We start from the raw sequence: 27152 nt of genomic DNA on the forward strand, positions 1-27152 counted from the left end.
TTGATTTTTGACAAAAGTGGCAAGAACACATAATGGGAAAAGGACAGTGTCTTCAATAAATGGTGCCAGGAAAACCGGATATCCACATGTAGAAGAATGAAATTAGACCTTATCTCTCACCATATACAAAAATAAACTCAAAATGGATTAAAGACTTAAATTTAAGACCTGAAACTGTAAAACTACTAGAAGAAATCATAGGGCAAAAACTACATAACATTATCCTGGGCAACAATTTTTTTTATTTGATTCCCAAAGCACAGGCAACAAAAGCAAAAATAAACCAATGGGATTATATCAAATACAAAGCTCTACATAGCAAACAAAACAGTTAGCAGAGTGCATAGACAACCTAAGGATTAGGAGAAAATATTTGCAAGCCGAACATCCAATAAGGGCTTAATATCCAAAACATATAATAAGCTCAAACAACTCAACAGCATGAAAATGAAAAACCCAATTAAAAGATGGGTAAAGAACCTGAGTAGATGTTTCTCAAAAGAATACATAAAAATGGCCAACAGGTATATGAAAAGATGTTTAACTGTGCTAATCATTAGGGAAATGCAGATCAAAACCACAATGGGCTGTCACATCACACCTGTTAGAATGGCTCTCATTAAAAAGACAGCAAGTGTTGGTGAGGCAGTGGTGAAAAGGGAACTCTTGTACATTATCGTGGGAATATAAATCGGTACAGTCATTGTGGGGAACTGTATGGAGGCCTCTTAGCTGAAACTACCATATCATCTAGCAATCCCACTATGAGGTCTTTATCCAAAGGAAGTAAAATCAGTATGTTGAAGAGAGATCTGCACCCTCATGTTTACTGCAGCACTGTCCATAATAGCCATGACAGAGCAACCTAAGCATCCATTGACGGATGGATAAAGACACTATGGGATACTATTCAGTCTTAAAAAAACAAGGAATTCTGTGATTTCCAACATCATGGATGGAACTGGAGAGCATTATGCTGAGTGAAATAAGCCAGGCACAGAAAGACAAATACCACATGATCTTACTCATCTGTGGAACTGAAAACAATTGAACTCGTAGTAGCAGAGAGTAGCACTGAGGTCGCCAGAGGCCAGGGGTGGAGGAAATGGGGAGATGACAATTGGAGAGCACAAAATCTCAGGAGCGATTTTTGAGTTCGATTGTACAGTGTGATGAAGATAATAGTAGACGATTGTACATCTCAAAACTGCTGAGAGAGCAAATTCCAAATGTTTTTACCACAAAAATGTTAAGTATTTGAGGTGACGGATATGTTAACTAGCCTGATTTAATTATTCCACATGGTATTCTAAATCATAACATTGCCTTGTACCTATTGATACGGTTTGGCTCTGTGTCCCCACCCAAATCTCATCTCGAATTGTCATCCCTACGTGTTGGGGAGGGACCTGGTGTGAGGCGGCTGGATCATGGGGGTGGTTTCCGCCATGCTGTTCTCGTGATAGTGAGGGAGTTCTCATGAGAGCTGATGGTTTAAAAGTGTAGCACTCCCCTCACCCCCACTCCGTCTGCCGCCTCGTGAAGAAGGTGCTTGCTTCTCCTTCGCCTTTTGCCATGACTAGTTTCTTGAGGCCTCCCCAGCCCTGTGGGACTGTGAGTCAATTAAATCTCTTTTCTTCATAAATTGCCTAGTCTTGGGTAGTTCTTTATAGCAATGTGAAAATGGACACCCATAAATATATACAATTGTAAATTATAAAATGTGTGTGACCAAGTCATTTTGCTTCCTCAGCCTCAGTTTCCCCACCTGGGATGAGTGGACAGCATTGGAAAGCTCTGGGTGACTGCTGCTGCCACACCAGCTTTGGCCCCAGCTCGTAGCTTCAGGAGGATTTTCCATGGGGGTGGGAGACCCTGTCTCCTTCTACCTGGGGCTTCCAAAGCCAGTGGCCTTTGCCTTTGTTCTTTCTCTTGCTCTATCCCCCTCGAAAATACAAGTCCTCCTGAGCCTCCAAAGCTTACTCTTCATAAAACCCTCTGTGGCCTCCTGTAAGAACATGCCCTCTCCAGACAAAGCTCTGCTTACCAAAGTAGCTCACAACAAAACCCAAATGAAGACAAAAAACCTGTGTTCCTGTTGGCCGGGAGACAGCCTGTTAGGTTTTCTCTCCTTGTTAATGTCTAGTCACTCAGATGACTTCTCCAGGTTCAAGGCTCTGCTGGGAGGCGTGTTTATGCCGTCAGGGTTGAGCAGACAGAGGCCTAGACCATCAGATAGTCACGTGGGCTGTAGGGGTCCTGCCAGGACCGTTCCCAGACAGCAGGGTCCACCCTCAGAGAGGGAGCACTGGGGCCGTGGACATGACCATCACCCACATTTTGTCCTCCAGAATTTCTCCCGCCCACTGCGGTCCTGGGTGCCCACACCATACTTTCCCTCCATGGCATAACTGAGGCCTGGGTCCAAGCTGTCTTCTGCCTAAAGCTCTGTTTTGGGCATCGTCCGTTAGCGTCTGGGTTCTCACCTCACACAGCACGATTCCCTTACTGACAGGGTCATGTGCAAACCAACAGGGCAGCAGTGATTTCCAGGGAAACAGCTGCATGAGCCGGTGCCCAATTTCTCATCAGAGGAGTGCCAGGGTCCCCTGGACCCCTCTCGTAAGCCCACCGATGAAAGGTGCCGGAGTCTGTTCCTGCACATTCCAAATCAGAGCATCATTTCTGTCAGGACTGAGCTCGGGGACAGTGACCACCTCCAGCAACACAGCCTCACGTGTTCTTTCTTGGTGGGTTACGTGTGGGGCCTTTTTCATTTTTACATCTTGTTTACTCTTGGGCTAGAAAAATCTGGTTTTCCATGTTTTATGCAATTCCAAATTCCTGTGTGTCATTTCAGCCCAGACTCCGGAGTTTCTTACATTAAATGCCGGTGAATATAATTAGCATTCAAGACCCGGTGCAAGGTGCTGCAAGTGTTCATTTTAACAGTCAATTATGGGTCTTCAGTTTGGTCGAGGAGCTGCCTCTTCGGGAGGCCTAAACTTGAAACGGTCCCCACTGCCTGCAACTGGGGCCAACGCTCCCCGTCGGACGGGGCTCCTGATGATGGCTCGGCCCCTCCCATGTTGCTTCTAGTTACTAAACAGCCTTGGTCCTGCTGAAGCCAGCTCTTCCCCAGCCTGGCCTGGCTTGGGGCCGGTGTGGGGTTGCTGGAGCTCCCCGGTCTGTGCCGTCCGGGGTCCCTCCTGGGGGAGGCCCTGCCCTTTGCTGCCGGTTGTCACGGCTTCTAAGGGCCCAGGTGCTGGCTCCTCGGCAGGGGGACATGTTGTGTTTTGGAAGGTGCTGGGGTCTGACCCGTTCGTGTGGGGGTCTGGGTGACACGTAAGAGGGGCTGTCTTTCCCTGAATGTGAATTTCTGGGCCTTATCTTGGGGTGTGGTGGTGTGAAGTGTGTGTTCATTGCTGTGTTGACTGGTCTTTGGGAGCTAAATTTAAACTCATCCTGATGCCTGGAAATGCAGGCTAGACCCTCCACGGAAGCCTTCGCCTGAGCTCGACTGTGGCTGTGATTCCACCAGGAGCAGCTGCGACAGCCTGTGTGCCACGAGGGTGGCTGCCCGAGCCTCTGTGCAGGCCCTGCTTGCAGGTGTCGGGTGTAAAACCAGAAGTGGGGCTGTTGGATCATCTGCTAATTCCATGTCGAATTTTTCCCGTGTGCTTTTCACGGCGACTGTACCACGCTACGTTCCTGCCCATGGAGCACAAGGGCCTCAGTTTCTCCACGTTCTCACCCACACGCGTTATCTTTGGTTTTGTTGCGTTTTGTTTTCTGGTAGTAGATGTCCTGCTGAGCGGGCAGTGGGTCTCACTGTGGTTTTGATTTGCATTTCCCTGATGCTGGTGATGCTGGGCGCCTTCCCTGTGCTTTCAGCTGTTTCTACATCTTCTCTGGGGAAACGTCTACTCAGGGCCTTTACCGGTTTTTAATCAGGTTGTTTTTTTTGTTGTTGTTGTTTTTGAGTCGTGGTTCTTTATGTATTTTGGATACAAATCCCTTATCAGATAGATGAGGGTAAATCTTTCCCCATTCCCTGGCTGCCTTTTCATGCTGCTAATAGTGTCCTTTGATGCACAACAGTTTTAATTTTGATGGTTACATTCTTTTTTTTTTTTTTTGAGATGGAGTTTCACTCTTGTTGCCCAGGCTGGAGTGCGGTGGTGCAATCTCGGCTCACGGCAACCTCTGCCCCCCAGGTTCAAGTGATTCTCCTGCCTCGGCCTCCCGAGTAGCTGGGACTACAGGCGTGCGCCACCACTGCCGGCTAATTTTTTGTATTTTGAGTAGAGACGGGGTTTCTCCATGTTGGCCAGGTGAAGGTTACATTCTTTTATTTTATTCTGAATTGCTTTTTAAATTGTCCCCACCCCCACTTTTTAAAAAAACACCGATTTATCTTGACTTTACCTAGATTGCCAGTTTCTTAAGACCAGGATTCTCCTGTTCCCAGTCCTGCTCCCGATGGAGTGATGGTGATTTGTGCTTGGTACTGGCCACTCCGCCTCTGAGTCTGTTTACTGGGAGAAGTGAAGGTGGCTGAGCGGGGTGATGGTTCTTGTCCCTCTTCGTGGTGCTCAGCCATAAGCTGAGCATTTGGGGATGAACCTGCGAGGTCGTAGCCAGCAGCACCTGGCCTGAGCTGAGTGACTTGCCGCTCTGTGGTTCTCTGCTTCCATCAGGGTGAGCTCCCAGCTGGGGCAGGTAGCCCAGAATCAGTAGTTCCACACAGGGGATCATTCCTGGCTCATTCCCACAGCAGGTGCTCAGCCCTCTGTCTCAAGATGCTGCCTCTTCTGCACAGAGCACTGGGCGGCACGTGGTGTCCAGCCACAGGCCACGTTCGGGGACTGGGGAGGAACATGGAGGCCGCTGACTCTCCCGTTTCTGGGTCACACCAAGTGGTTGCTCTTGCGGGGCACCCATGGGAGAGAATGACTCACCTGTGGTGCTTAAGTCCATGCAGAGCTGGTCACTGGCATGTGCCGGCTGAAAAGAACCCAGCGCTTGTCCACCCTGCCTTTTTCCTTCCCTTTTCAAGCCCCCGAGGACTTAATTTTTTCTGGATCTTGGCTCAAGTGACCACAGTGATGAGGTTTCCTGAGCTCCTGGTGGTCTGGAATGGTCCATCCTGTTTCCTTAACTCCCTCGTGGATGCTAAGTGTCAGTCAGACTTTTCTGCAGCTACCCATTCCTGTGTGGGCTCCAGCAAGGTACCCAACCTCTCTGGGCTCTAGTTTCTGAATATGGAATGGGGACCATGACAGTTTACGGCACTAAGGGTTATAAGGATTAGCTGAGTTCACTGTGTGAGTGTGAGTGACGTCTGCGGGTGTCGGCTCTTATGGTGTGTGTGTGAGTGTGACTGACGTCTGCGGGCGTCGGGTCTTACAGTGAGAGTGAGTGTGAGTGACATCTGCGGTCATCGGCTCCTATGTTGAGTGTGTGGGTGTGAGTGACGTCTGCGGGCGTCGGGTCTTATGGTGAGAATGTGAGTGTGAGTGACGTCTGCTGGTGTCGGGTCTTATGGTGAGTGTGTGACTGTGAGTGACGTCTGCGGGCGTCGGGTCTTACGGTGAGAGTGAGTGTGAGTGACGTCTGCAGGTATCGGCTCTTATGTGAGAGTCTGTGAGTGACATCTGTGGGCATCGGCTCCTACGTTGAGTGTGTGGGTGACGTCTGCAGGCATTGGCTCTAATGTTGAGAGTTGCCATACAAGGACCTGAGGATTTGATGAGTTGGTTGCAGAATCGGACACTCTGCCAGTCACTCCATGTAACTATGATGACCGCATTTTCTCAGTCAAATGCTGGCACCCACAATCGAAAGTGAAAATGAGGGCTCCGTAGAGGACAGCCTAGAGCAGTGAAGTGGGACCATGTGGACAGATCTTGGGGTGTGACTCCCAGGCCGACTTTGAGCAAATTCCTTAACCTCTCTGTGCCTTAATTTCCACATGGTGTAAATGGGATAATAATACGCAGTGTTGTAGTCCATGAAGGCTGCTCAAAGTGCCACCTCCTGGGGGGCTTAGAAACAGCAGACATTGATTTCTCACAGTTCTGGAGGCTGGAAGCCAAGGTCAGGGCCCCGGCAGGGTTGATGTCTGGTGTCTGGCGAGGCCCTTCCTGGCTCATCCATGGTGCCTCCTCACGTGTCCTCATGCGGCCGGAGGGCGAGCAGTCCTTGGGGCCTCTGTAAGGGTGCTGATCCACCACGAGGCTCCACCTCCCTGCCTCTCAGCCGTCCGCCTGCTAACACCAGCACCCGGGGCTGGTTTTAGCACACAGCCTGTTGCACAGAGGAGCCGCCTCATGCACTTGGGGTGGGGGCTTAAAGCATCCTTAGAAGTAAAATGCTGGGAAGTGCTGGGCGTGCCAGTGCTCAGTGAGGGAGGCATGACTGGCTGTGTTCTTGGCACTGTCTTCACTGTCCTCCCCTCGTAGCCTGCTCCTCACCTCCTGGAAGGACCACCCACCTGCCACACCTCCCCCTGCCCCACCCAGCCAGCGTGTGCCTGGGCTCCTCAGTACTGCAGGCTGACGCCCTCAGACACCCGTGGCTTCTGTAGTGCACCTCCCCCGGGGCAGTGGGCTGTGTGCCGCTGGATTTACCGTCCCAGGCCTCACTGCGATCCCTGGGTGGTGGGAGGAACGGAGGCCCCGCCTGTCGCACAGGGAGGCTGGTCTCTCCTGGATTTACCGTCCCAGGCCTCACTGCGATCCCTGGGTGGTGGGAGGAACGGAGGCCCCGCTTGTCGCACAGGGAGGCTGGTCTCTCCGGACAGTGAGACTCCTGCTATGAGTGCAGGTGCTGCCCGGGCGCGGGGCTCCTCCCCAGGCAGAGCCTTAGGCTGCTCTGCAGATGCACAGGCTGTGCTGGCCACTCCCAGGCACTGTCGCTCTGTCCCCTGCCTTCTGCTGCCTGTCAGTGGCTGCTCTGAACTGTACCAAATCCTTGAAAATGAAGGAATTTCCAGCGAAATAGGGTCTCGGCTTATCTTTGGGTTTCATGAAGAACTAAGCCGCTCAGACTCCACAGCAGTCCTGCCATGGACGCAGCCCACAGATCTGACGGCCTCTGAAATCTGACCTGGGCGTGTGGCGAGCCAGTGCCTATTTCCTTGGACCTCAGAAGCCATTGCTGTCTCTCAGGATTCACCTTTGGCCTCCTGGAATTTTTGCAGCAGTTTTGACGGTGTGCCGTGACAGCAGCTTCTACTCCCTGAGAACAGCAGCCGTTTCACAGCTTCCTTGCAGAAATGTATGTGGCGGGGGCTTGATCAGTTCAGATAAAAGGCTTTTTCTCCCTCTGGAGAATTCCTTTCAACAGGATTCTGAGCTGTCATTAGTTCTCCCTTCTCCAAAAATAGCGGGGGAGATTTTATTCTTGTCGCCACACCCCTGGGGACCTGATGGAGCAGTGGGCTCCCCCGTCTGTGGTGCTGCTGTGCGAAGCCCCGTGGGACCGAGGGAACCCTGGCAATGCTGCCAGCTCCCTGTAGGGAGGGACCTTCAGAGGCAGCTCCAGCGTCCCAGGGCACCGGGATTTACAGCTCGAAGGTGCTTTGGCAGTGTCAGCTTCCCTGTGCGACAGTGGGAGAGGAGCAGGGTCCTGAGGGACCCCAGAAGGGGAGGCAGGAAAGAATGAAAGAGTGACCTAGTCTGGTACAGCAGGACACCTGGAGCGTGGCCGTCCCAGGCTGGCGAGGGTCCTTCTGGTATTCTGAGTGTGAGCGAGTAGCGAGTGTGTGTATGAGAGCATGTACATGTGTGAGCATGTGAGAACATATAGTGTGTGCATGTGCATGTGTGTGAGAATGTGTATGTGTGAGAATGTGTACATGTGTGAATGTGTGCATGTGAGAATGTGCATGTGTGTGCATGTGAGAATGTGAGCATGTGTGAAAACATGTGCATGTGTGTGCATGTGAGACTTGTATGTGTGTGCATGTGAGAACGTGTGCATGTGTGTGCATGACAATGTGTACGTGTGTGCATGTGTGAGAACGTGTGCATGTATGCATGTGAGAATGCGTGAACATGCATATGAGAATGTGCGTGTGTGAGAACGTGTGCATGTGTGAGAATGTGTGCATGTGTGTGCATCTGTGTGAAAAAGTGCATGTGTGAAAGTGTGCATGTGAGTGTGTGTGCATGTGCATCTGAAAACATGCATGTGTGCATGTGAGAATGTGCATGTGTGTGCATATGAGAATGTGTGAGCTTGTGCATGTGTGTGAAAACGTGTGCATGTGAGAATGTGCACGTGTGTGGGAATGTGTGCATCTGGGAGCATGTGTGAGGATGTGTGTATATGTGAGAATGTGTGCATTGTGTGGTTGTGTGTCTGCATACTTGTGTGTGTATGCATACATTGTGCATGGTGTGAATGTGTGTCTGTGTATGTGGTTGCTTCTGCATTGTGCACACACGTGTACAAGTGTGCATTAATTCACCTGTTGTACTGGGCAGCAGTGTCTTGTCTCTTGGCCCCTCACTCTGGCTGACTGAGTCTATCACCGGCATCTTCAGGCCTGAGTCAGAGCAGGGCTCCTGAGCCATGTCTTCGATGAAGAACCGGCATTGCAGGGAGGCAGCCACGAGGGGTCACTGGTGCTGCTCGGTCCTCACTGGCCTCCCGGGTGACCGCAGCCTCTGGGCCTCGCCTTGTTTGGCTGCAGGGAGGGAGTGAGTGACAGACCAGCTTGAAGAAAGACAACAGGGTGCCATTGTTTCATCAGAGGCCGCTGCGCTCCCTCCCTGGCTGCCGGACGCAGGACCTGTGGCGGGTAGAGCCTGTGGGGCCCTGGATGTGACACGGTTCTCCGTGGAAGGCGCGCCCTGAGCCCTGCAATGTTGCTGTTTCTAGGCTCTGGGTTCAGTGCCCGAGACATCCCCGGAGGCCCTGTTCTCCTCCTGGGCTTCCCCGGTGTGTTCCCAGGGAGCTGCGTGACACTGACCGCCCATTGCTTTTGTCTGGGCAGGGTCATCTGGCAGCCAGACGAGCGGATGCGTTTGGTGTTTACTGTGGACACTATTCTGCAAACCTGAGTGTGTGTCTCAGCGATGGCTTTGTGACAGTTCTAGAAACAGTTGCGGTCCCTGCCCAGCCCTGGAACGTGCTTGTGCTTGCTCCGCCGGGCTCCGTGGTTTGGCGTGTCTCTCGCCTGCCTTTCTGGTTGGAAGACAGCCTCCAACGCCTCTCATCTGCGAAGGCTTCACGATTGGGGTGCCTTTTCTGCCCATTCCTTCTTGCTCACAGTTCAAGAACTTTGTTCTGATAGTTTTCAGGGATCTGAGACAAATCAGTTTTTATGTGCATCCCATTTACCTTAGTACACTGTTTACACAAATGATTGAATAGGTGTGTGTGTTGCCGTTATTTCAAACAGTGCCCTAAGCTAATTGCCTCACTTTGAAATACGAAATTAAGTGATCATATTGTATTCGTTAATTTCCAAGTCCTGTTATATTTCCATAAATAAGAGATATTTTTAAAAAGACATATAAGTAAAAGTAGGTCAAGATATTAGCAAAAGGGGAACAGAAGATGGTTAGTTCACTGGAATCTGTGCCATAGGAGCCTGTAAGCAAGTGTCCTACCCATGAGCTGGTCATGCTCACGGTGTTTGGTGGAAGGAAGGTGCTCCTGGCTGTGGGGCCTGGGGGACCCTCTGTGGATCTCTGTGGAGAATTGTGGGGTGAGCGACATTTCTCAGCACATGCACAGTGAGAGTCTTTGGGCCATTTCTCCTAGGATGTCCTCTAGGGCAGGCCTGGACGTGTCACTCAGGATGTCGTTGAGCACAGGCCTGGGCATGTCACCTAAGCAAAGTGTGGCACGAGCACTTTGCTCACGGGGGATCAAAGCCACCTGGTTCACCCCACAGCTTTCTGGTGCTCTGATCTGATGGTTCTGGGCCAGTGCTGTGGGTGTCCCGAGAGCAGAGGCTGAGTGTCTCCAAGCACCCGGACCCCCTGGGGGCACCCTGGACAGCAGAGCCCACCCTTCCTCTGAAGACAGAGGTCCACTAGAATCGCCTGCTTCACGTGTGGAACCGGGGGTGGAAATGCTGGGGTCACTCGGCCCTCTGAGCCCAAGCAGAGACAGAGTAAGGGAAGGGGTGGAGGCACACGGCCACTGAGAACTTCCGAGCCTCGCGACGGCCCCCTCTAGGGAGCCCCCACTGCCAGCCCCTTTGGTCCGCAGTGAGTCTTTCATCCAAGTGGGTCACTGCCGGGGGTGAGGACTTCTACATCTATGCGAGATTTCAACAAATGAGGCTTCTAGCTGACGGTCTTAAACACTTCCACCGACATCTCCATTTTCTTTTAGACAAATGGGAAAACACCAGTTATAGTCATTCACTAACATCCTTTTAATCCACACTGGGTGCAAGGCACTGTACCAGATGCTGTGGGGGCATGAAGAGGCTGCAGCTGTGACCCCTGCCTTCTGGGAACTCATGGTGCCACCAGGGAGAGGGGGGTCCTGCGGGGCGGTAGAGGTGAGGTGCTGTCTTGTCCATGTGGAGACTGTGAGCGTATGTGTGTGGGCGTGTGAGTTTGTGCATGTGCACTTGTGTACACCTGTATATGAGTTAGTGTGTCTGGGTGTGTGTGCGTGCATTTGCACATGTATGAGTGTGCATGTGCTCCTGTGTGTGTTTGCACAAACAAGTGCATGCAAATGAGTGTGCACACCTGTGTGTGCGTATATGTTGGAATGTTCACGTGGGTGCATACGGGTTTGTGTGTATGTGAGTGTCCCGTGCATGGGAGAAGTGTGTGAAAATGTGTGTGTTGGTGCATGCAGGTATGAATGTGCATATGTGCACCACGTACACACACGTGTGGTGTAAGTGGAGGGATGTACGCAGCCCCATAGACTCAGAATAGAAGCGGGCTGGAAGCTTGGTCCTGGAGGAGGCCCACGCTAGGCCTGGGTTTGTGTTTTGGGGACAGTGACACTTGTGAATGAAATTACTTTGGCCTGTGGGAACAGTGCTCCAAGGACCACTGGTTAAAACAAATGACCAAGATAAATGAGCTCTTTTTCTTATTTCTCCAAAAATCCAACAACAGAAAATGCTCAATATTTTCTCTTTCAAACGGAAGAAACTGACCACCCAATTCTAGACTATTGTTAATAAAAATGTCTCTAAGCAAACCTTTTGCTCCTCAGACTTTTGTGTCCATTGTCCTGGGCCCTGTTCATCCACCGCTCTGCATCCTGGACGTTCCTTCTCTCACCGTCTTTAGCACTGTCCATGCCGGTCCCAGAGGCGGTGGGGTCCAGCCTTCTGTCTGCACAGTGAAGGGGGCTGCATCCTAGAACTCTGGGGATGTCAGGCCCCCCAGTTCACTGAGTCCCTGAGATCGGAGTTCCAGGCCAGGCAGAGTTCCTGTCAGGGGACACCTGCCATGTCTCGCCTCTCCCAGCCAGGGCAGCAAGAAGCTTTCCTTTCTGTTTCAGAAAAAGACTCATTCTACGAACATCTCCCAGAATGTTCCCCTCCCCCACGAGCCTGTCTGTGCATGGGCTCGGTAGCGTGTGGAAGGGCCTGGTTGCTGCTGCTGGCAGAGGGATGCGTGTCGACCTGAGGTTTGCCCCGTAAATGGCTCCAGGCTATCCAGGTCTCTGGTCTCCACGACCACCATCCTCACTTAGCCACGATCCCCTGGGTGGGGCTGCTCCGTTCACCCGCCATGGGCTCCTGGCAATCTCCAGCCCTTGCCAGGGAGATCTGTTTTGAAATGCAGACCCATTCAAGAGCCTGCCCTGCCTGGAACACCACCCAAGTGGAGGCGGCCTCCTCTGGCTCCTGGGATGAAGGCCACTGCCTCTGATTCCCGCGGGCTCTGCACGATCTGCTTCACTGGCTTGACCAGCTTGGTGCCCTCTCCTGCCTGATCCAGAACTGCAAGGCCTTGTCGCCACTGCCCACTGGGGCTGACCAGGGCCGGGTGCTGCCATGCACACAGTTGCTCCCTCCCCGCTGCCCACCTGGGCTGGGTGTTGCCATGCATGGAACTGCTCCTCAGCCTGGAGTGCCCTCGATGTCCTCAGGCCGGCCGCTGTTCGTTCTCTGCCTGCTGGATGAGGTCAGCACCCTCTGTCAGGTTCTCTCGTGCCCTTTTTTGCAGCCTGTGCACAATCATAACTGAACCATCAGTGGTGAACATCTGTTGCCCCAGGATCCTGGAAGCTCTGATGTATGGAGCCTCGCTTTTTCTGCGTGCGTGTCTCCTGGCTGTCCTGGCCCGGCCATGCAAGCGGGATGCAGGGCAGAGCTGTGCCTTTCCTGGGACGAGGGTGTGGGGTGGAAGCAGCCAAGCAGCGGGCATGGCACTGACCTGCTCCCGGAACAGGAAGGGGCTTTGCAAGGCGCAGGCAATGCTGGGGACAGAAATGACGAGCTGTGTTGACAAGAGCACCCAACGCTGCAGGGAAGACAGAGGGAGAAGGCACGAAGCCGTCATTGAGGAGCGCCTAGGGGTTAGGCTTCCACGCAGAGGCACGGGCAGTGTCTGTTTGTGGGAAGGGTTGATGATGTTGGACTAGCGGCATCCTTGGGCATGCACAGTAAGTTTGGCAGTTAAGCATGTTAGTGGCTGTGCACATGTGCATGTGTGAGTTAGGAGCTGTGCACGTGTTTCTGTATAAGAATTCACACATACACATATATTTGCACACATGAGTGTTTTGATGGTGGCAGTAGCTGAGGACGGGTGGACAGGGAGCCCACAGTTTTCACAGGCAAACCCGTTCTCCTCTCCCATGATTTTCAGACAGCTCCCAATGTGAACTCAGTGGTGAGACGTGGAACCAAGGTTGTGCAGGGAATGCACATTCTGGACAAAGAGCAGGGCCCTGGTTCTGAGAGTCTCATGGACAGGCTCCATCACCCAAGGCCTCCTGCCTCCACTGCTGCTGTGGCGATGTGCTTCCAGCTGGGAGCTCGGCATGGCCTGCAGGACCGCAGAGCTGGACGGGTCAGTCTGGGCTTCGATGATGGGGTTATGTTGATGGGGTGCAGCGCCATGGTGCAGGAAACACAGTCAGTAGAAGACAGTTCATGAGGGGACCCCAAGCCAGGTCAGATCCCAGGTGGGGTCTTGGCTGCGTCCCAAGAATACGAAGGCAGGAGTCCTGCAGAGGATGGGGCCTGAGGGTTAGGGGCTCTGGGTAGTTTCCAGGGTGATTAAATGGTCAGCGGTGAGGTGACTTCAGTGTGCCACTTCCCGAGATTGTTCCGGAGGCTGCGCCCCACGTCTGAGACGGGGGAGTTCAGCCTGGACTGGTGGGAGCTTTGGTTCTCTGGCTCCAGCACCTCTGCTGTGTGGATCACCCCTGGCGTCCCGACTCTGGAGTCTCATCACTCTTGATGCTTTCCTGATTGAGATTTCACTTTCCAGTCCTTTTTTCTAGTATGTTCATAGAGACCTTTTGGGGTCCTGCCTTTTAGCCAAGTGACCCAGAAGAACAAAGCAATACTTTCGAAATTCTGGCCACATAAAAATCAGTTCTATCAAATGTATTTAGGAATTTCCTTAATTTTCTATTTCACTACTAGGCTGTATCCATATTTGGGGGAATCCAGTACCCTTAAAATGAAGCAGGGTAGCAGTGAGCCTGGGCATGATCTGTGGGAGCTTCTGGGCTCCTTCCTTCTGGTCACAATCATCTTCAACAACCCTTATTGCTGAGTATTTACTGGAATGAAGGACACCTATATCATGAAGTTCTTTAAATATGGAGATAAGGTTGAATTTCATTGTTGAAAAATGCATTGGGTGAAAAATCATGAGATACCGATATGCACCTATGAGAGCAGCCAAACACCAGAACATCTACACCACCAAGAGCTGCTGAGGACGCGGACGATGAGGACACCGTGGCTGCTGGGAGTGAGGACTCAGGCGACGGGGACACCATCGTGGCTGCTGGGAGTGAGGACGCGGGCGACGGGGACACCATCGTGGCTGCTGGGAGTGAGGACACAGGCGACGGGGCCACCACGGCTGCTGGGAGTGAGGATGCGGGCGACGGGGACACCGCGGCTACTGGGAGTGAAAAATGGCGTGGTGACTGTTATGCTGATTGTCACTCTGGCGAGGACGTGGGCGACGGGAGGCTGTGTGTGTGAGTGAGGGAGGCTGTGTGTGTGTGAGGGAGGCTGTGTGTGCGTGTGTGAGAGGCTGTGTGTGTGTGACGCTGTGCGAGGGAGGATGTGTGTGTATGAGTGGCTGTGTGTGTGTGTGTGGGAGGCTGTGTGTGTGTGAGGGAGGCTGTGTGTGTGTGAGTCTGTGTGTGTAAGGGAGGCTGTGTGTGTGTGTGTACGTGTGTGAGGATGCATGGAAAATATCCGTACTTTCCACTCAATTTTGCGGTAATCTAAACTGTTCTAAAAATAAAGCCTATTAACAATGCACTGGGGATGGTATCTGTGTCTATTGCATTCAGCACAGGGATAGTCTAAGGCAAAGAGAATCAATGGTTAATTTATATCAACTGTCAAGTAGTTAAAATTATTAGCCAAAACTGATTTTAAAAGCACAAACATTATGCATTATATTCTATATATTCTAAACACATGTTTAAAAGACAGTTTTCAAGAAAATGTAATATATTTTATTCTGAAAATATATTTGTGATATTGTATGAAAAACAAAATTTAAAGAATGAGGCTGTTATGCTTGAGAAATGGTTTGCCTGGAACGTTCCAAAAGTGATAGGAATTGTCCTGGGCCATTTTTCTTTATGAAAAGCTGAGCGATTTAATGAGCTTGCTTGGGAAAGAGATTCTCAGCCGCATGTTGGGAAGCTTTGGCTGCTCTCAGATGTGCCTCTCTTATATTTGGTACCAAATTACCAAGTCCTGTGTGCAGACACCCGGAGTGGCCGAGTGGGGCCAGGACCAGCCACGCTCTGCCATGCCCTGAGCTGGCCACGCGTCCATCCCAGGGGTGCATTTTCCAATGTGCACAAGAGGCCGGGAGAGCTGCGGGCAGCCGGGCACCGTCATTGCTCTGGGGCCGCCCAAGAGCGCCTTCCTTCTGGGGCTGGGGAGCGCAGCTCGCGGGCACTGCTGCTGAGTGGAGCCCTGGGCTTCTGAGCCTCCAGTGGCCTCAGTGATCACTGACTTGGGCCCTGCCTGGGGGTCCAGGAACCTGGTTTTTGGTTCTTTCCACCTGTGGCTCACTCCCTCCTCTGTGGCCCCGAGGCCTAGGCGAGTTTTCTGCATTGTGAGCCCGGGGTCTGGGTCATCTCAACGTGCCCTCCAGTTCCTGCCTTTCTATGTTCAAGATATTGTCATTTGGAACGTAGAGTACAAATATCAGGTATGTTTGAAGTCATTCCTTATTTTCCCTCTTTGCCCCTTTCTCCCTCCTCCCCCTCTTCCCACTCCTACTTGCACTGAATGGTTCGTGTCTGAGGAAGGCAAAGGAGCGGGCACATCTGGCTGCGTTCCCGCCGTGGGGTGCGGCCCGTCCATCACGCACGGTGGGGGGGCCGGGCGCTGCAGGCGTGTCCCCGGGAGCCCTCTGCCTGTGTGTGGCCTCGCAGGGGCTTCGCTCCGGCTCTCACACAGGAGGCAGCGCGGCCGGGCTGCGCGGAGGGAAACCGCGCGGGCCTGGCGTCTCCTCCTCGCCATTGTGCGCCGCCCGCGCAGCTGCCAGGCTGCCTCCCGGATTCTTTGGGCTTTGCAAAGTCCCATAGAAACCCGCAAGACGCTTGCAATACTGGAGGTTATTTTCTGCTAATCACCCGGCCCCGTGTCGTGAGCATATATGTAATATCAGACCAGCAATTACCGCGTCAGCCTGGCCCTGGGCGAATGTGTTTCTGCTAATTACACTTGTTGCATTTGAATGGCTTTCTTCAGCCAAGCTGCACGGCGAAACCGTAGTGAACAATGAAAGAGACCATTTCCCCTTCCGCCCGGCCTGGAGCTGCAGATGGCCGCCCTCTGTGGAAGCAGTAGTGCCTGAATTAATCTTTTGTGTGCACCAAAGAAGGTAATTTGAATGTTTGAAACCCCACAGGAAGCTTGTCTCAAAGTGAACAATTCGCCAAATAAAGACTAATTAGGGCCTAAATTAATTAGAAGGTGTGGTTGGAAAGGATGTTGATGAGCAGAGTCTGCCATTTCAGACAAATGGAATTGAGCTAAATAAATTAGTCCCATTAGTCCCACGTCGTTCGCCAGCCTCCCGCCTCTCCTGCGCCGCGGAAAGCAGCCGGGGAAGCCGCCCTGGCCTCCCACGCAGCCCGGGAGAGACTCTGCCGAACCTTGGAGCGCCTACAAATTAATATTTGTATTTCCTGGGTTTTCTGTTTTCTTCTGGAAAACTGGCCTGGAATGTTATTGACTTTATTTTTTTGTTGTCACTGAGTTGTCGGAAGCAAGTTTTACATAAACAATGTGAAGTTACATAAAAGGAGGGTTGGGGGGTATGGAGGAAAGCGGAGTGAAAACATCGCAGCCACGCGGGACTTTCTCTCCACTTTGGCATTTGTGTTTTCCGGGATGCTCGGTTTTTATTTCACAAACCAGCACATTCCGGGCGCTCCCGGGTCCTAACTCCCCTCTGGCGCCCCGCGCCCCGAAACCTCACGGCGGCAGGTGATGAGAGCGCATTGCAAGGACGTGTGTGACCTTCCTGCTCCCTGACAATGAAACGTCTCGTTCTGTCTTGTCTGCTTCCCCCACAGATGGAGTGTTTGGAAGGTGCCAGAAGGTTCCGGCAATGGACTTTTACCGCTACGAGGTGTCGCCCGTGGCCCTGCAGCGCCTGCGCGTGGCTTTGCAGAAACTCTCCGGCACAGGTAGGGCGGGCGTGGGCCGAGGCTCGGCGGCTGCCGCACTGAGCGCCCGCACGGGCTTTGCTTCTCCTCCTGGGGCCTGAGGAGCTGGGACGGACCGAATCCGCGAGTGCGGTGGTGGAAGGGGCAGATGGCAGCCGGGCGCTGAGCTCACGGGTGCTTCCTGCTGGGATCGTCCGCTCCCGGGTTTGGAGGAACCCAGGCCTGCTGCCTCCTGTGTCCGAGGGAGGAGATGCCGGGAGGCTGCAGTGGCCACAGCTGGTCCCGGTGCACGGTAGGCGGGCGTCGGCTGCTTACCTGGGCCTGGCTGGGTCTGGTGCAGGTGTGGCTCGGCCTGGAGAGAGTCAGCCTCTGCCTGTCACCGTTGTTGTGAGATTTTTGTTGTCGGTGGTCCCTGCAGGGGTGATGAGAACATAATTTTAAAAATTATGATAATTTAAAAATGATATATGGCAACATGGTAAGACCCCGGAATTACCAGAGCACTGGCCCCTGCTGCCCTTCTTTGGCTGTGAAGTGAGGTCTCTTGGTCAGAAGCAGTGCTGTGTGGACACCATAGTGATGGATAAGGCGTTCTGAGTCCACGGATGGTAATTCTGGCAGGAACACTGTGCCTAGGGAAGGGAAATCCACATCTGGAGTAAGGTCTAGTCCAGCAAGGACTATTCCCCACCCCCTCCTCAGGGGAAGCTGCCGGTGGAACCACCTGCCCCCGGCGGCTGGCTGATCACCTCAGGAAATGGTGTCATGTTGGGGACTCAGGGCTGGTCTTTGTGGTGGCCAACTGGGGACTCAGGGGTGGCCACAGCAGGGCTGGCCTTGGTGAGTGGGAGCCCAGGCATCACCTCCACCCCTGCCTCCACCTCCACCCCTGCCACCGCCTCCACCCCTGCCACCGCCTCCACCCCTGCCACCGCCTCCACCCCTGCCTCCGCCTCCACCCCTGCCACCTCTACCCCTGCCAATGCCTCCACCCCTGCCTCCGTCTCTACCCCTGCCTCCGTCTCTACCCCTGCCTCTGCCTCCACCCCTGCCACTGCAGCCATTTGTTCATGGGCCTGCTGGGCTCTGGCAGGGTGGCTGGGGAAAGAGGTGGACTGGTGTCCACAGAACAGGTCACCCTAATCCACTTGGTTATTAAAACTCTCCTCTGGCCGGGCGCGGTGGCTCACGCCTGTAATCCCAGCACTTTGGGAGGCCGAGGTGGGCGGATCACGAGGTCAGGAGATCGAGACCATCCTGGCTAACACGGTGAAACCCCGTCTCTACTGAAAACACAAAAAATGAGCCGGGCGTGGTGGTGGCGCCTGTAGTCCCAGCTATTTGGGAGGCTGAGGCAGGAGAATGGCGTGAACCCGGGAGGCAGAGCTTGCAGTGAGCGGAGATAGCGCCACTGCACTCCAGCCTGGGCGACAGAGCGAGACTCCGTCTCAAACAAACAAACAAACAAAACTCTCCTCTGCTGAAGTCACTCTTTGGAGAATATTCACACGGGACATACATATCTTAGCACTTCCTACCACTTCATAAATGTCTATCTCGTATGTCTCTTCCCCAGTTGCCCTTGTCAACAATGTTTCCAGTAATATTCTCTCTGAGAACCTGGCCATCTAGCCAAACTGTTGGCCACAGCCCATTAATTGATAAATAATCACACATCTGGCCATTTCTCCTTCCAGGCAGAATCACCAGCCAGGTGCGCTGCTTGAGGTTCTGCTCAGCAGGAGGGTTTCCGTTCACCTCTGTCCTTCAGGGGGGTCCCAGGTTCACCTCTGTCCTTCAGGGGGGTCCCAGCAGGGGCAATGCATAGTGCTGCACGTGTCTGCTTTTGGGTGGCGCCTGCATGTTACACAGAACCACCTGCAAACAAAGCCCAAGTCACCTGAGTCTTGGTGACTTTGTGGGGAACTCTCCACAAAGCCAAACTGCCGGTTGAGAGGGAGAAGCGCGTGTGGCGGTGCGGTCCAGGGCACTGGGCCACTCCCTGGTGCATGTTCCAGGCCACACTGGACTCCTGAGCCCTCTCCCGCGGGAGCCTCCAGGGCGGCTTGGGCCCAGCTCCTGCTCCGTCTATGCCACTGTCATTTGTCAGTGGGGTGCTGTGTGCAGCCCAGCGCCAGGCTTGGCTGGGCAAGTAGATACGGGTATCAGTGTAGATGATACAGACGGAACGCTGCCCGCGCAGGGACAAACATGGAGTGAGTCACATTGAAGGACGGTTGTGTGACTATTCCACTGTGTCACATTTTCTGGGTTTGCTTATCTTGTGAGCCTTAGTCTGTGTTTCAACCTTCACTGTATCGTCTTGAGAAGGGGGAAAAGCCTTATTTAAAGAGCTAACGGATGAGCTTTTGCCAGGCCCATGGCTGGGCGTGCGAGTGGAGGCCAGGGGTCTTCCAATGAGAATGGGCCTGATTCTTTCAGAACCTCCCTGAGCCTAATTTTGACCCGGCTCTAGGTATGTATGTAGCTATCACCCTGTGCTGGCAGCTGACCCCCAGAAGGTCTTTAGGCTGGCACCAAGCATCATCACGTTTCCGTGCTATCCTGTGCGGAGATGTGGCAGGGGCAGTGTGCCGGAGTTCACCTGAGCTGTCTTCTCGTGGGAGCTGGTGCTGTGAGCACTCTGGGGCCCTGCCTGGGTGGGCGTCCCGGAATGAAACGAAACCAGAGAATGCACAAGGTGCTCAGCCTGACAAACTAGAAAAAAACAAGAAATTTAAGGTGAGTTTCAAAAGGAGACATAGAGAAATATCTAGTGGCCCCGAATTCCCCAACAGAGATGAGTTTTCTTACCTATGATTTTAAAGCCATAGCTTTTTCTAGTTTGTCTCATATATCCATGAATTTAAATTACATGTCAACAATCTAACTAAATAATGGTAAAAGGTAACTCCTAAGGAAAACCATCTCAGAGAAAATTAATATTGTGTCGAGTGTCAGGCTGTGTCCACATTCGTGGCACCTATTCTTGAGGATAAGAGCATCTTTATGGAGATGGAGTCCCAGGCAGCCCCGCGTGGGGATGGAGGGTCAGCTCCAGGCAGCCGCATGTGAAGACGGGGACGCAGATAGCCTTGTGTAGAGACAGAGGTCCCAGGCAGCCCTGCATCTCTGGTCTTGCTCAGGCCCTGGCTGAGCATCTTCCCATGTATATCAGAACTGCCCATGGCCTGGACAGCTGGAGCCCCCTGCCCAGCTCCGTCCCCAGGGGCTATGTGTCCTGGGCTGTTGGACTCTCTAGACAGTGAAAAGTCATCTTCTGCATTGTGAGGACACAGAATTGCTGACACCTTCTCAGCTGGTTCTGACACAGCTGTGGGGTGTGTCCTGGGCTGGGCATTTCCAGCAACTCCAGGGATGACCCTGTGGCAGGAGGCCCCTTTGGTTGCCGGGGCCACTGGTGTGCTTGCTCCTGCACCTAGTCCAGGATGCAGGCTTCTGGAAGGTGGGTGTGCTGTGAAGGCACACATACCTGCACACACACTCACATGCTCACTTGTAGACACCCACACATGCACACACACCTGCACACACATTAATGTGCTCACGTGTAGACACACACAGGCACACACCTGCACATGCACTCATGGGCTCACGTGTAGACACATGTACACATACCTGCACATGTACTCACATAGACACCCACACACACACCTGCACACGTGTAGACACTGACATACCTGCACACTCACCTGCACACACACATGCTCATAAGTAGACATGCACACACACACACCTGCACACTTATTCACATGCTGACATGTAGACACCCACACACATGCACACACCTGAAGGAAAGAATCTCAAATCCTGGTGTCTTCCTGAGTTTTGTCAGCCTCACATGGGGATAGTGTTTGGGTAGGGACGTTTTGCGTGTGGGTGTCTACATGTGAGCACATGAGTGCATGTGCAGGTGTGTGCTTGTGTATGTGGGCGTCTACACGTGAGCATGTGAGTGTGTGTGCAGGTGTGCATGCATGTGTGTGTGGGTGTCTACATGTGAGCACGTGAGTGCATGTGCAGGTGTGTGTGCATGTGTATGTGGGCGTCTACACGTGAGCATGTGAGTGTGTGTGCAGGTGTGCATGCATGTGTGTGTGGCGCATTTTTACATGTGATTCCGGAGATGATTCTGTCTGGGTAACTGCACTTGAAACAGAGTTGGTCCTAAGCTTCTGCCGTCGTCCTCACCCAGGCACTGCTTGCAGGTGCAGCCATCGGATTCATTGACGGACAGCTGCTTGCGTGGACTTCAGAGCCTTCCGCATGAAGAAGGAGGGTAAATGGGAGTTAATTTCACAACCTTCTTCCTCCACGTAGATGTGTACATCACAGAACAAAATACGTTCACTGTGTTTTTACCATTCTGGTCTACTACAGGCAGCATTATTTCATGGGCAGACATACTGCTTTCTCATGTATGATTTTTAAAAAAAAATACATTTTGCTTCTGACAAGCCATTGAAATTCAGCGTTTAAATATCACTCGTTGGCATGCAATTTGCTGTCATGAAAATGACTATGGATTAATTTTCTGGCGAGAATCTTCTGACTTATTGAGCTGCGTGTCAGAAGCAAAAAAGCAAAAACAAAACAAAACAAAACAAAACAAAAAAACCCCAAATATGTACATAAAACGGTGTTATCATTTCCTTAAAAGAGAAGGCAAAGAAATCCCCAAACAATATGGACTGGAACACAGAAATCCAAGGCTGGCCGCACGGGTCCTGGCCGGGATGGCGTCTGGGGGAGCTGCTGCTGGGAACGTGGCCATGCTTGCCGGCACAGATCAGGGGAGCCAGGCTCTGCCTCCTTCTTGCCCACTGTCATTGCCTGTGCCTCCTTGTGCTCGCCTGTCTTGTTTTAACTCCCACCCTGGGCCCTTGGAGCTTGGAGGCTTTCCTTCTTGCTGAGAGGAGCTGAGATCCACCCACCACCCGACCTCCAGGCAGATGTGTGGTGTGAGGTTGGGGAGGGAGAACGTCTGGCTCACGTCTGATGAGCACAGGTGGGTGTGTTTGAGTCGCACATGGTGCTCACCCTCAGTGGGATTTGCATTCTGTCTGGCTCAGGGGTCACCCTCTGTGGGATTTGCATTCTGTCCAGCTCAGGGCTCACCCTCTGTGGGACTCACGCTCTCTTCAGCTCAGGGCTCACCCTCTGTGGGACTCGTGCTGTGTCCAGCTCAGGGCTCACCCTCTGTGGGACTCGCGCTCTGTCCAGCTCAGGGCTCACTCTCCGTGGGATATGCGCTCTGTCTGACTCAGGCTGTGCAGGGCAATGGAGGAGCAGCCCCAGGCAGGCCCAGTGGCTCCTTCCACCCAGCTCCCAGCTCCGGCCGGCCATTTGTGAGGCCCTCTGCCACCGAGGGACTCTCTTTCATTTCGTCATTCACAAGCTCTACCTTCCACAGGAGCCCAGAGCATGAACGCATTCGGCCATGGTCCTCACCACTCTGTGAGGAGCATGGCCTCTTCTCCACTGTCCGATAGTGCATTCCTCCTTTCCCATGGCCTTTCTGTCCGCATCCTCCCAGCATTCCGTTCATGATGGCCCAGCTGTTCTCTAAGAGACATGGCTTTGTCTTCCTTCTGATCTCAACACAAGCACTTTTAAAAATTCATCCACGGTGAAGGAGGCTTGTTCCAGCACACATCTCAAGACTCTTGCAGCCTCCATACATTTCCCAGACCCAAAGCTGCTTCTGCGTTTTTAGGAATTTGTCACAGCACTGCCCCTACTTCCCGGTGCCAGTTTTTCTCCTTTTCAAGCTGCTGTCACAAAAATTACATGGCGTGGGCGGCTGAAACAGCAAACATGGATTTCTCACAGCTCTGGAGGCTCCCGCAGGTTTGGTGTCTGGTGGGGGCATCTTCCCCCCGTGTCCTTGTGTGGCAGACGGGGCCAGGGAGCTCTGGGATCTCTTTCGTTTGGATATGAATCCCACCTGTGTGGGTGCCTTCTTCATGACCTAATTACCCCCAAAGGCTTCTCCTCCTAATGCCGTCACACTGGGCATCAGAATTCCAGCACGTATGTTTGGGGAGGACGTCCACATTCAGTCTACATCGTAGCACGTGAATCCTGTGAGCATCGTGTATCTCATTGGTTAGTTTTTGTATTTGAATTAACTTTATATTCCTGGGATAAGTCTTACTTGACCATGCTGTATAATTCTTTTTATATGTTTCTGGATTCAGTATCTTAGGGTTTTGTTGAGAATTTTTGTGTCCGTATTTATAAAGGATATTTCTTAATCTTTTGATATCTTTGGTTTCGGTATTATAGTAATACATAACTTGTCCAGTGCATTAGTCAGGGTTCTCTAGAAAGGCAGAACTAATAGGATAGATGTGTATATAAAGGGGAGTTTTTTGAGGAGGTGAGGTCCCACAATAGGCCCTCAGGAGCAAGAAAGCCAGTCTGAGTCCTAAAGCTGAAGAACCTGGAGTCTGAGGTTCGAAGGCAGGAAGCATCCCACAGGGGAGAAGGATGTAGGCCGGAAGACTGAACCACTTTCATGGTCTTCTGCCTGCTTTTACGCTGGCCATGCTGGAAGCTGATTAGATGGTGCCCACCAGATTGAGGGTGGGTTTGCCTCTCCCAGTTCACTGACTCAAATGGGAATGTCCTTTGACATCACCTCACAGACACACCCAGGATCAGTGCTTTGCATCCTTCAATCCAGTCAAGTTCACATCAGATTATCTCCTTTGACAGCACCTCACAGGCACACCCAGGATCAATACTTTACATCTTTCAATCCAGTCAAGTTCACATCAGATTAATTGAAGAGTATTCTCTCTCTTTTTTCTTTTTGGAAGACTGTGAAAGAATGGTGTTAATTCTTCCTTAAACATTTGCAGTGAAACTACTGAAAATGGAAGCTATCTGACCATGGGCTTTTCTTTATGAGGTTTTAAATTACTCATTCAATTTCCTTAATTGTTATAGGCATATTCAAATTTTCTATTTCTTCTTGGGTCAGTTTCAGTAGTTCATGTCTTCATAGGAATTTGTCAGTTTCACCTAGGGTATCTAATTTGTTGGCATATGATTACTTATAGTTTTTCTGTATACTCCTTACAATTTTTATGTCTGTAAGGTCAGTAATAATGTCCTTTCATTCCTGATTATTTTTTGAGTTGCTCTCTTAGTGTTTGCTCAGAAGATTAATATTATTTAATTTTATTAACACCAAGTTAATATTAATTTATTCAAATTAACATTAAGATCTTTATAATAATCTAGTTTAATTAACACCAACTTAATTTTCAAACACTCTCTATCATTTTCTTCTCTTTCCCTTCTTTGTACTGTTATTGTCATGAAAATTACATCTTTATAGATTGTATGTTTATCAACATGAATTTATAATTACTGCTTTATACAGGTTTTTTTTAAGAAAATTAGGAGAAAATAAATGTTACATACCCAAATATTTGTTCTGTCTTTCATATTTGCTAAATAATGACCTTTACTGGTGCTGTTTATTTCTTCATTTGGATGCAACTCACTGTCTAATGTCCTTTCATTTTTGCCTAAAGTACTCCATTTAGAACTTCTAGGGAAGGGTTGTTAGCAAAAATTCTCTTTGTTTTTTGTTTGGGAATGTATTGATTTCTCCTTGACTTTTGAAGGATAGATTTTCTGAGTATAGAATTCTTGGTTGATAGTCTTTTTTCCTTTAGGACTTTGAATATATCATTCCACTGCCTGTTGGCCTTCATAGTCTCAGATGAGAAATTAGTTGTTAATGTGATTGGAGATCATTGCCTGTTTTCTGTTGCTTATCACAGAACATCTGAAACTGGGTAATTTATAAAGAAAAGGAATTATTTCTTACAGGTATCCAGGCTGAGAAGTTCAAGGTTGGGGGCAGCATCAGGTGAGGGTCTCCTTGCTGTTGGGGACTCTCTGCAGAGTCCTGAGGTGGCACAGGGTATCATATGATGGGGAGGCTGAGTGTGCTAGTGTGCCAGCTCACGTCTCTCTTCCTCTTCCTAGAAAGTCACCAGGCCCCCTCTTGTGATAACCCATTGATTCATTAATTCCTGAGTGGATTAATGCATTCATGGGGGCAGAGCCCTCATGACCCAGTTACCTTCTCCCTCCTGATACTGCCAAATCGGGGATTAAACTTCGACATGAGTTTTGGAGGGGACAAATATTTAGTCCATAACATGTGTGACGAGTTGCTTCTCTCTTACTGCTTTCAATAGATGTACTTTTCTCTGGGTTTTGAAAGTCTGATTTTGATGTGTCTAGTTGTGGCTCTCTTAGAGTTTATTCTACTTGGAGTTCATTGAGTGTCTTTGATGTGGAGATTCATGTTGTCCGTCTAGTTTTGGGAATTTTGGGTTATTGGTTCTTCAGATATTCTTTCTGCCTCATTCTTTCTCTCCTACATCTGGGACTGCCTTTACATGTATCTTAGTACATTGGGTGGTCTCACAGGTTTCTAATTTTTTATTATTCTTTTTTCTTTCTGTTCCTCAGACTGGATAAGTTCAGTTGACCCATCCTGAAGTTTGCCAGTTCTTTCTTCTGCTACTAAGATCTGCTGTTGAGCTCCTGTACTGAATTTTTCAATTATTTTTGAAATATAATTTCTCTTTATTCATATTCTCTATGTGATGAGACACTATTTTCTTACTTTTATTTAGTTCTTTAGACATTGTTCTTATAGTTTTTGGAGCACATTAAAAATAGCTCATTTAGTCTGGGCATGGTGGGTCATGCCTATTATCCCAGCACTTTGGGAGGCCAAGGTGGGTGGATCACTTGAGGTCAGGAATTCAAGACCAGTCTGCCCAACATGGTGAAACCCTGTCTCTACTAAAAATACAAAAATTAGCTGGGCATGGTGGTGCATGCCTGTAATCCCAGCTACTTGGGAGGCTGAGGCAGGGGAATCAATTGAACTTGGGAGGCAGAGGTTGCAGTAGGCTGGGATCATGCCACTGCACTCCAGCCTGGGTGACAGAGCAAGACTCTGTCTCCAGAAAAAAAAAAAAAAAGGTCATTTAAAGTCTTTGTCTTGTTAGTCCTTTGGCTTCCTCAAGAACAGCTTCTATTGTTTTCCTGTGGAAGAGACACATTTGCATGTTTCTTTGAATGCCTCAAAAATTTTTAGGAAAACTTGATATTTTAAATAATATAGTGTGGCAACTCTGAAAACCAGAACTTCCCTCTCCTTAGGTGGTGTTGCTGCTGCTGTCTGTTGTTCTTTGCTTGCTTAGTGACTATTCTCATCGAATTCTGTAAAGTTTGTGTTTTTTCATCATGTGTGGCCACCAAGTCTCTGCTCAGTTTGGTTAGTGGTCAGACGATGACCAGACAGATTGCCTTAAATGCCTAGAAACAAGCGTTAGTCTGGCTGGGTGCAGTGGCTCACGCCTGTAATCCCAGCACTTTGGGAGGCCGAGGCGGAAGGATCACAAGGTCAGGAGATCGAGACCATCCTGGCTAACATGGTGAAACCCTGTCTCTACTAAAAAATACAAAAAACTAGCCGGGCGAGGTGGCGGGCACCTGTAGTCCCAGCTACTCAGGAGGCTGAGGCAGGAGAATGGCGTGAAACGGGAGGCAGAGCTTGTAGTGAGCTGAGATCTGGCCACTGCACTCCAGCCAGGGCGACAAAGCAAGACTCTGTCTCCAAAAAAAAAAAAAAAAAAAAAAGAAACAAGCCTCAGCCTCTGCTGAGGGTTCAGTGTGAGCGTGGGGTACACCTGCAGCGCAGTTCACAGCTCGGTGGCAGCCTTCACTTCTTGCTGGCCCAGAGCCTCTGCATCAGCCAGAGGTGAGAGCTTAGAGCCTCATGTCTTTCCTGAGTGTGCACAGCCTGGGCAGGCACACAGCCCTCCATCCATATTCCAAGCAAGGATCATGTCGGAGCTTTGCAAAGCCCGTGTGCTCATCTCATTTTCCAGCTTTTCCTTCAAGTTTCTGGTTAGCCTATTGTTTGTCCCAACCATTATCCTCTACCTCAGGCGTCTGGTAAGTAAAACATTGTCTCTAAATGTTTTCAGCAAATGCTCCCCCACCCCCGCCCGCCCACTCCCCGGGGAAAAGACTTTTCACATATGTGAGCTTTGAGTTGGATGAAATAAAGACAGCCTTTCCGGTGGGTCCTCCCGGGAACAACCAGACAGGTCAAGTAGTGACGATTCTCTGGGAATGCGGTTTGGAAGGCACTCTGACCCCACCCTGTGCTTCTGGTGGCTTCCAGGCTGTTGGTTTTTACTGCCATTGTGAGCTGCTCATTTTCGAGCCTGTGGCAGAGCTGAGGAGAGGGA

The 27152-nt window shown here is 51.1% G+C and overlaps 1 protein-coding gene across 3 annotated transcripts in view; it reads left to right on the top strand.

Annotated features, from left to right (window-relative positions):
* Positions 1 to 27152, top strand: part of LOC101026166 (protein tyrosine phosphatase receptor type N2) — a 973501-nt gene that overhangs the window by 233389 nt on the left and 712960 nt on the right. For all 3 annotated transcript variants that reach the window (XM_021935384.2, XM_021935383.2, XM_021935385.2), the window contains one exon: positions 16741 to 16854. In XM_021935384.2, the coding sequence (XP_021791076.2) occupies positions 16741 to 16854 (114 nt within the window). The remainder of the gene's footprint in view (positions 1 to 16740; positions 16855 to 27152) is intronic.

The sequence above is a fragment of the Papio anubis genome, chromosome 4, assembly GCF_008728515.1.
Source record: "Papio anubis isolate 15944 chromosome 4, Panubis1.0, whole genome shotgun sequence".
In the NCBI taxonomy this organism is placed as follows: Eukaryota; Metazoa; Chordata; class Mammalia; order Primates; family Cercopithecidae; genus Papio; species Papio anubis.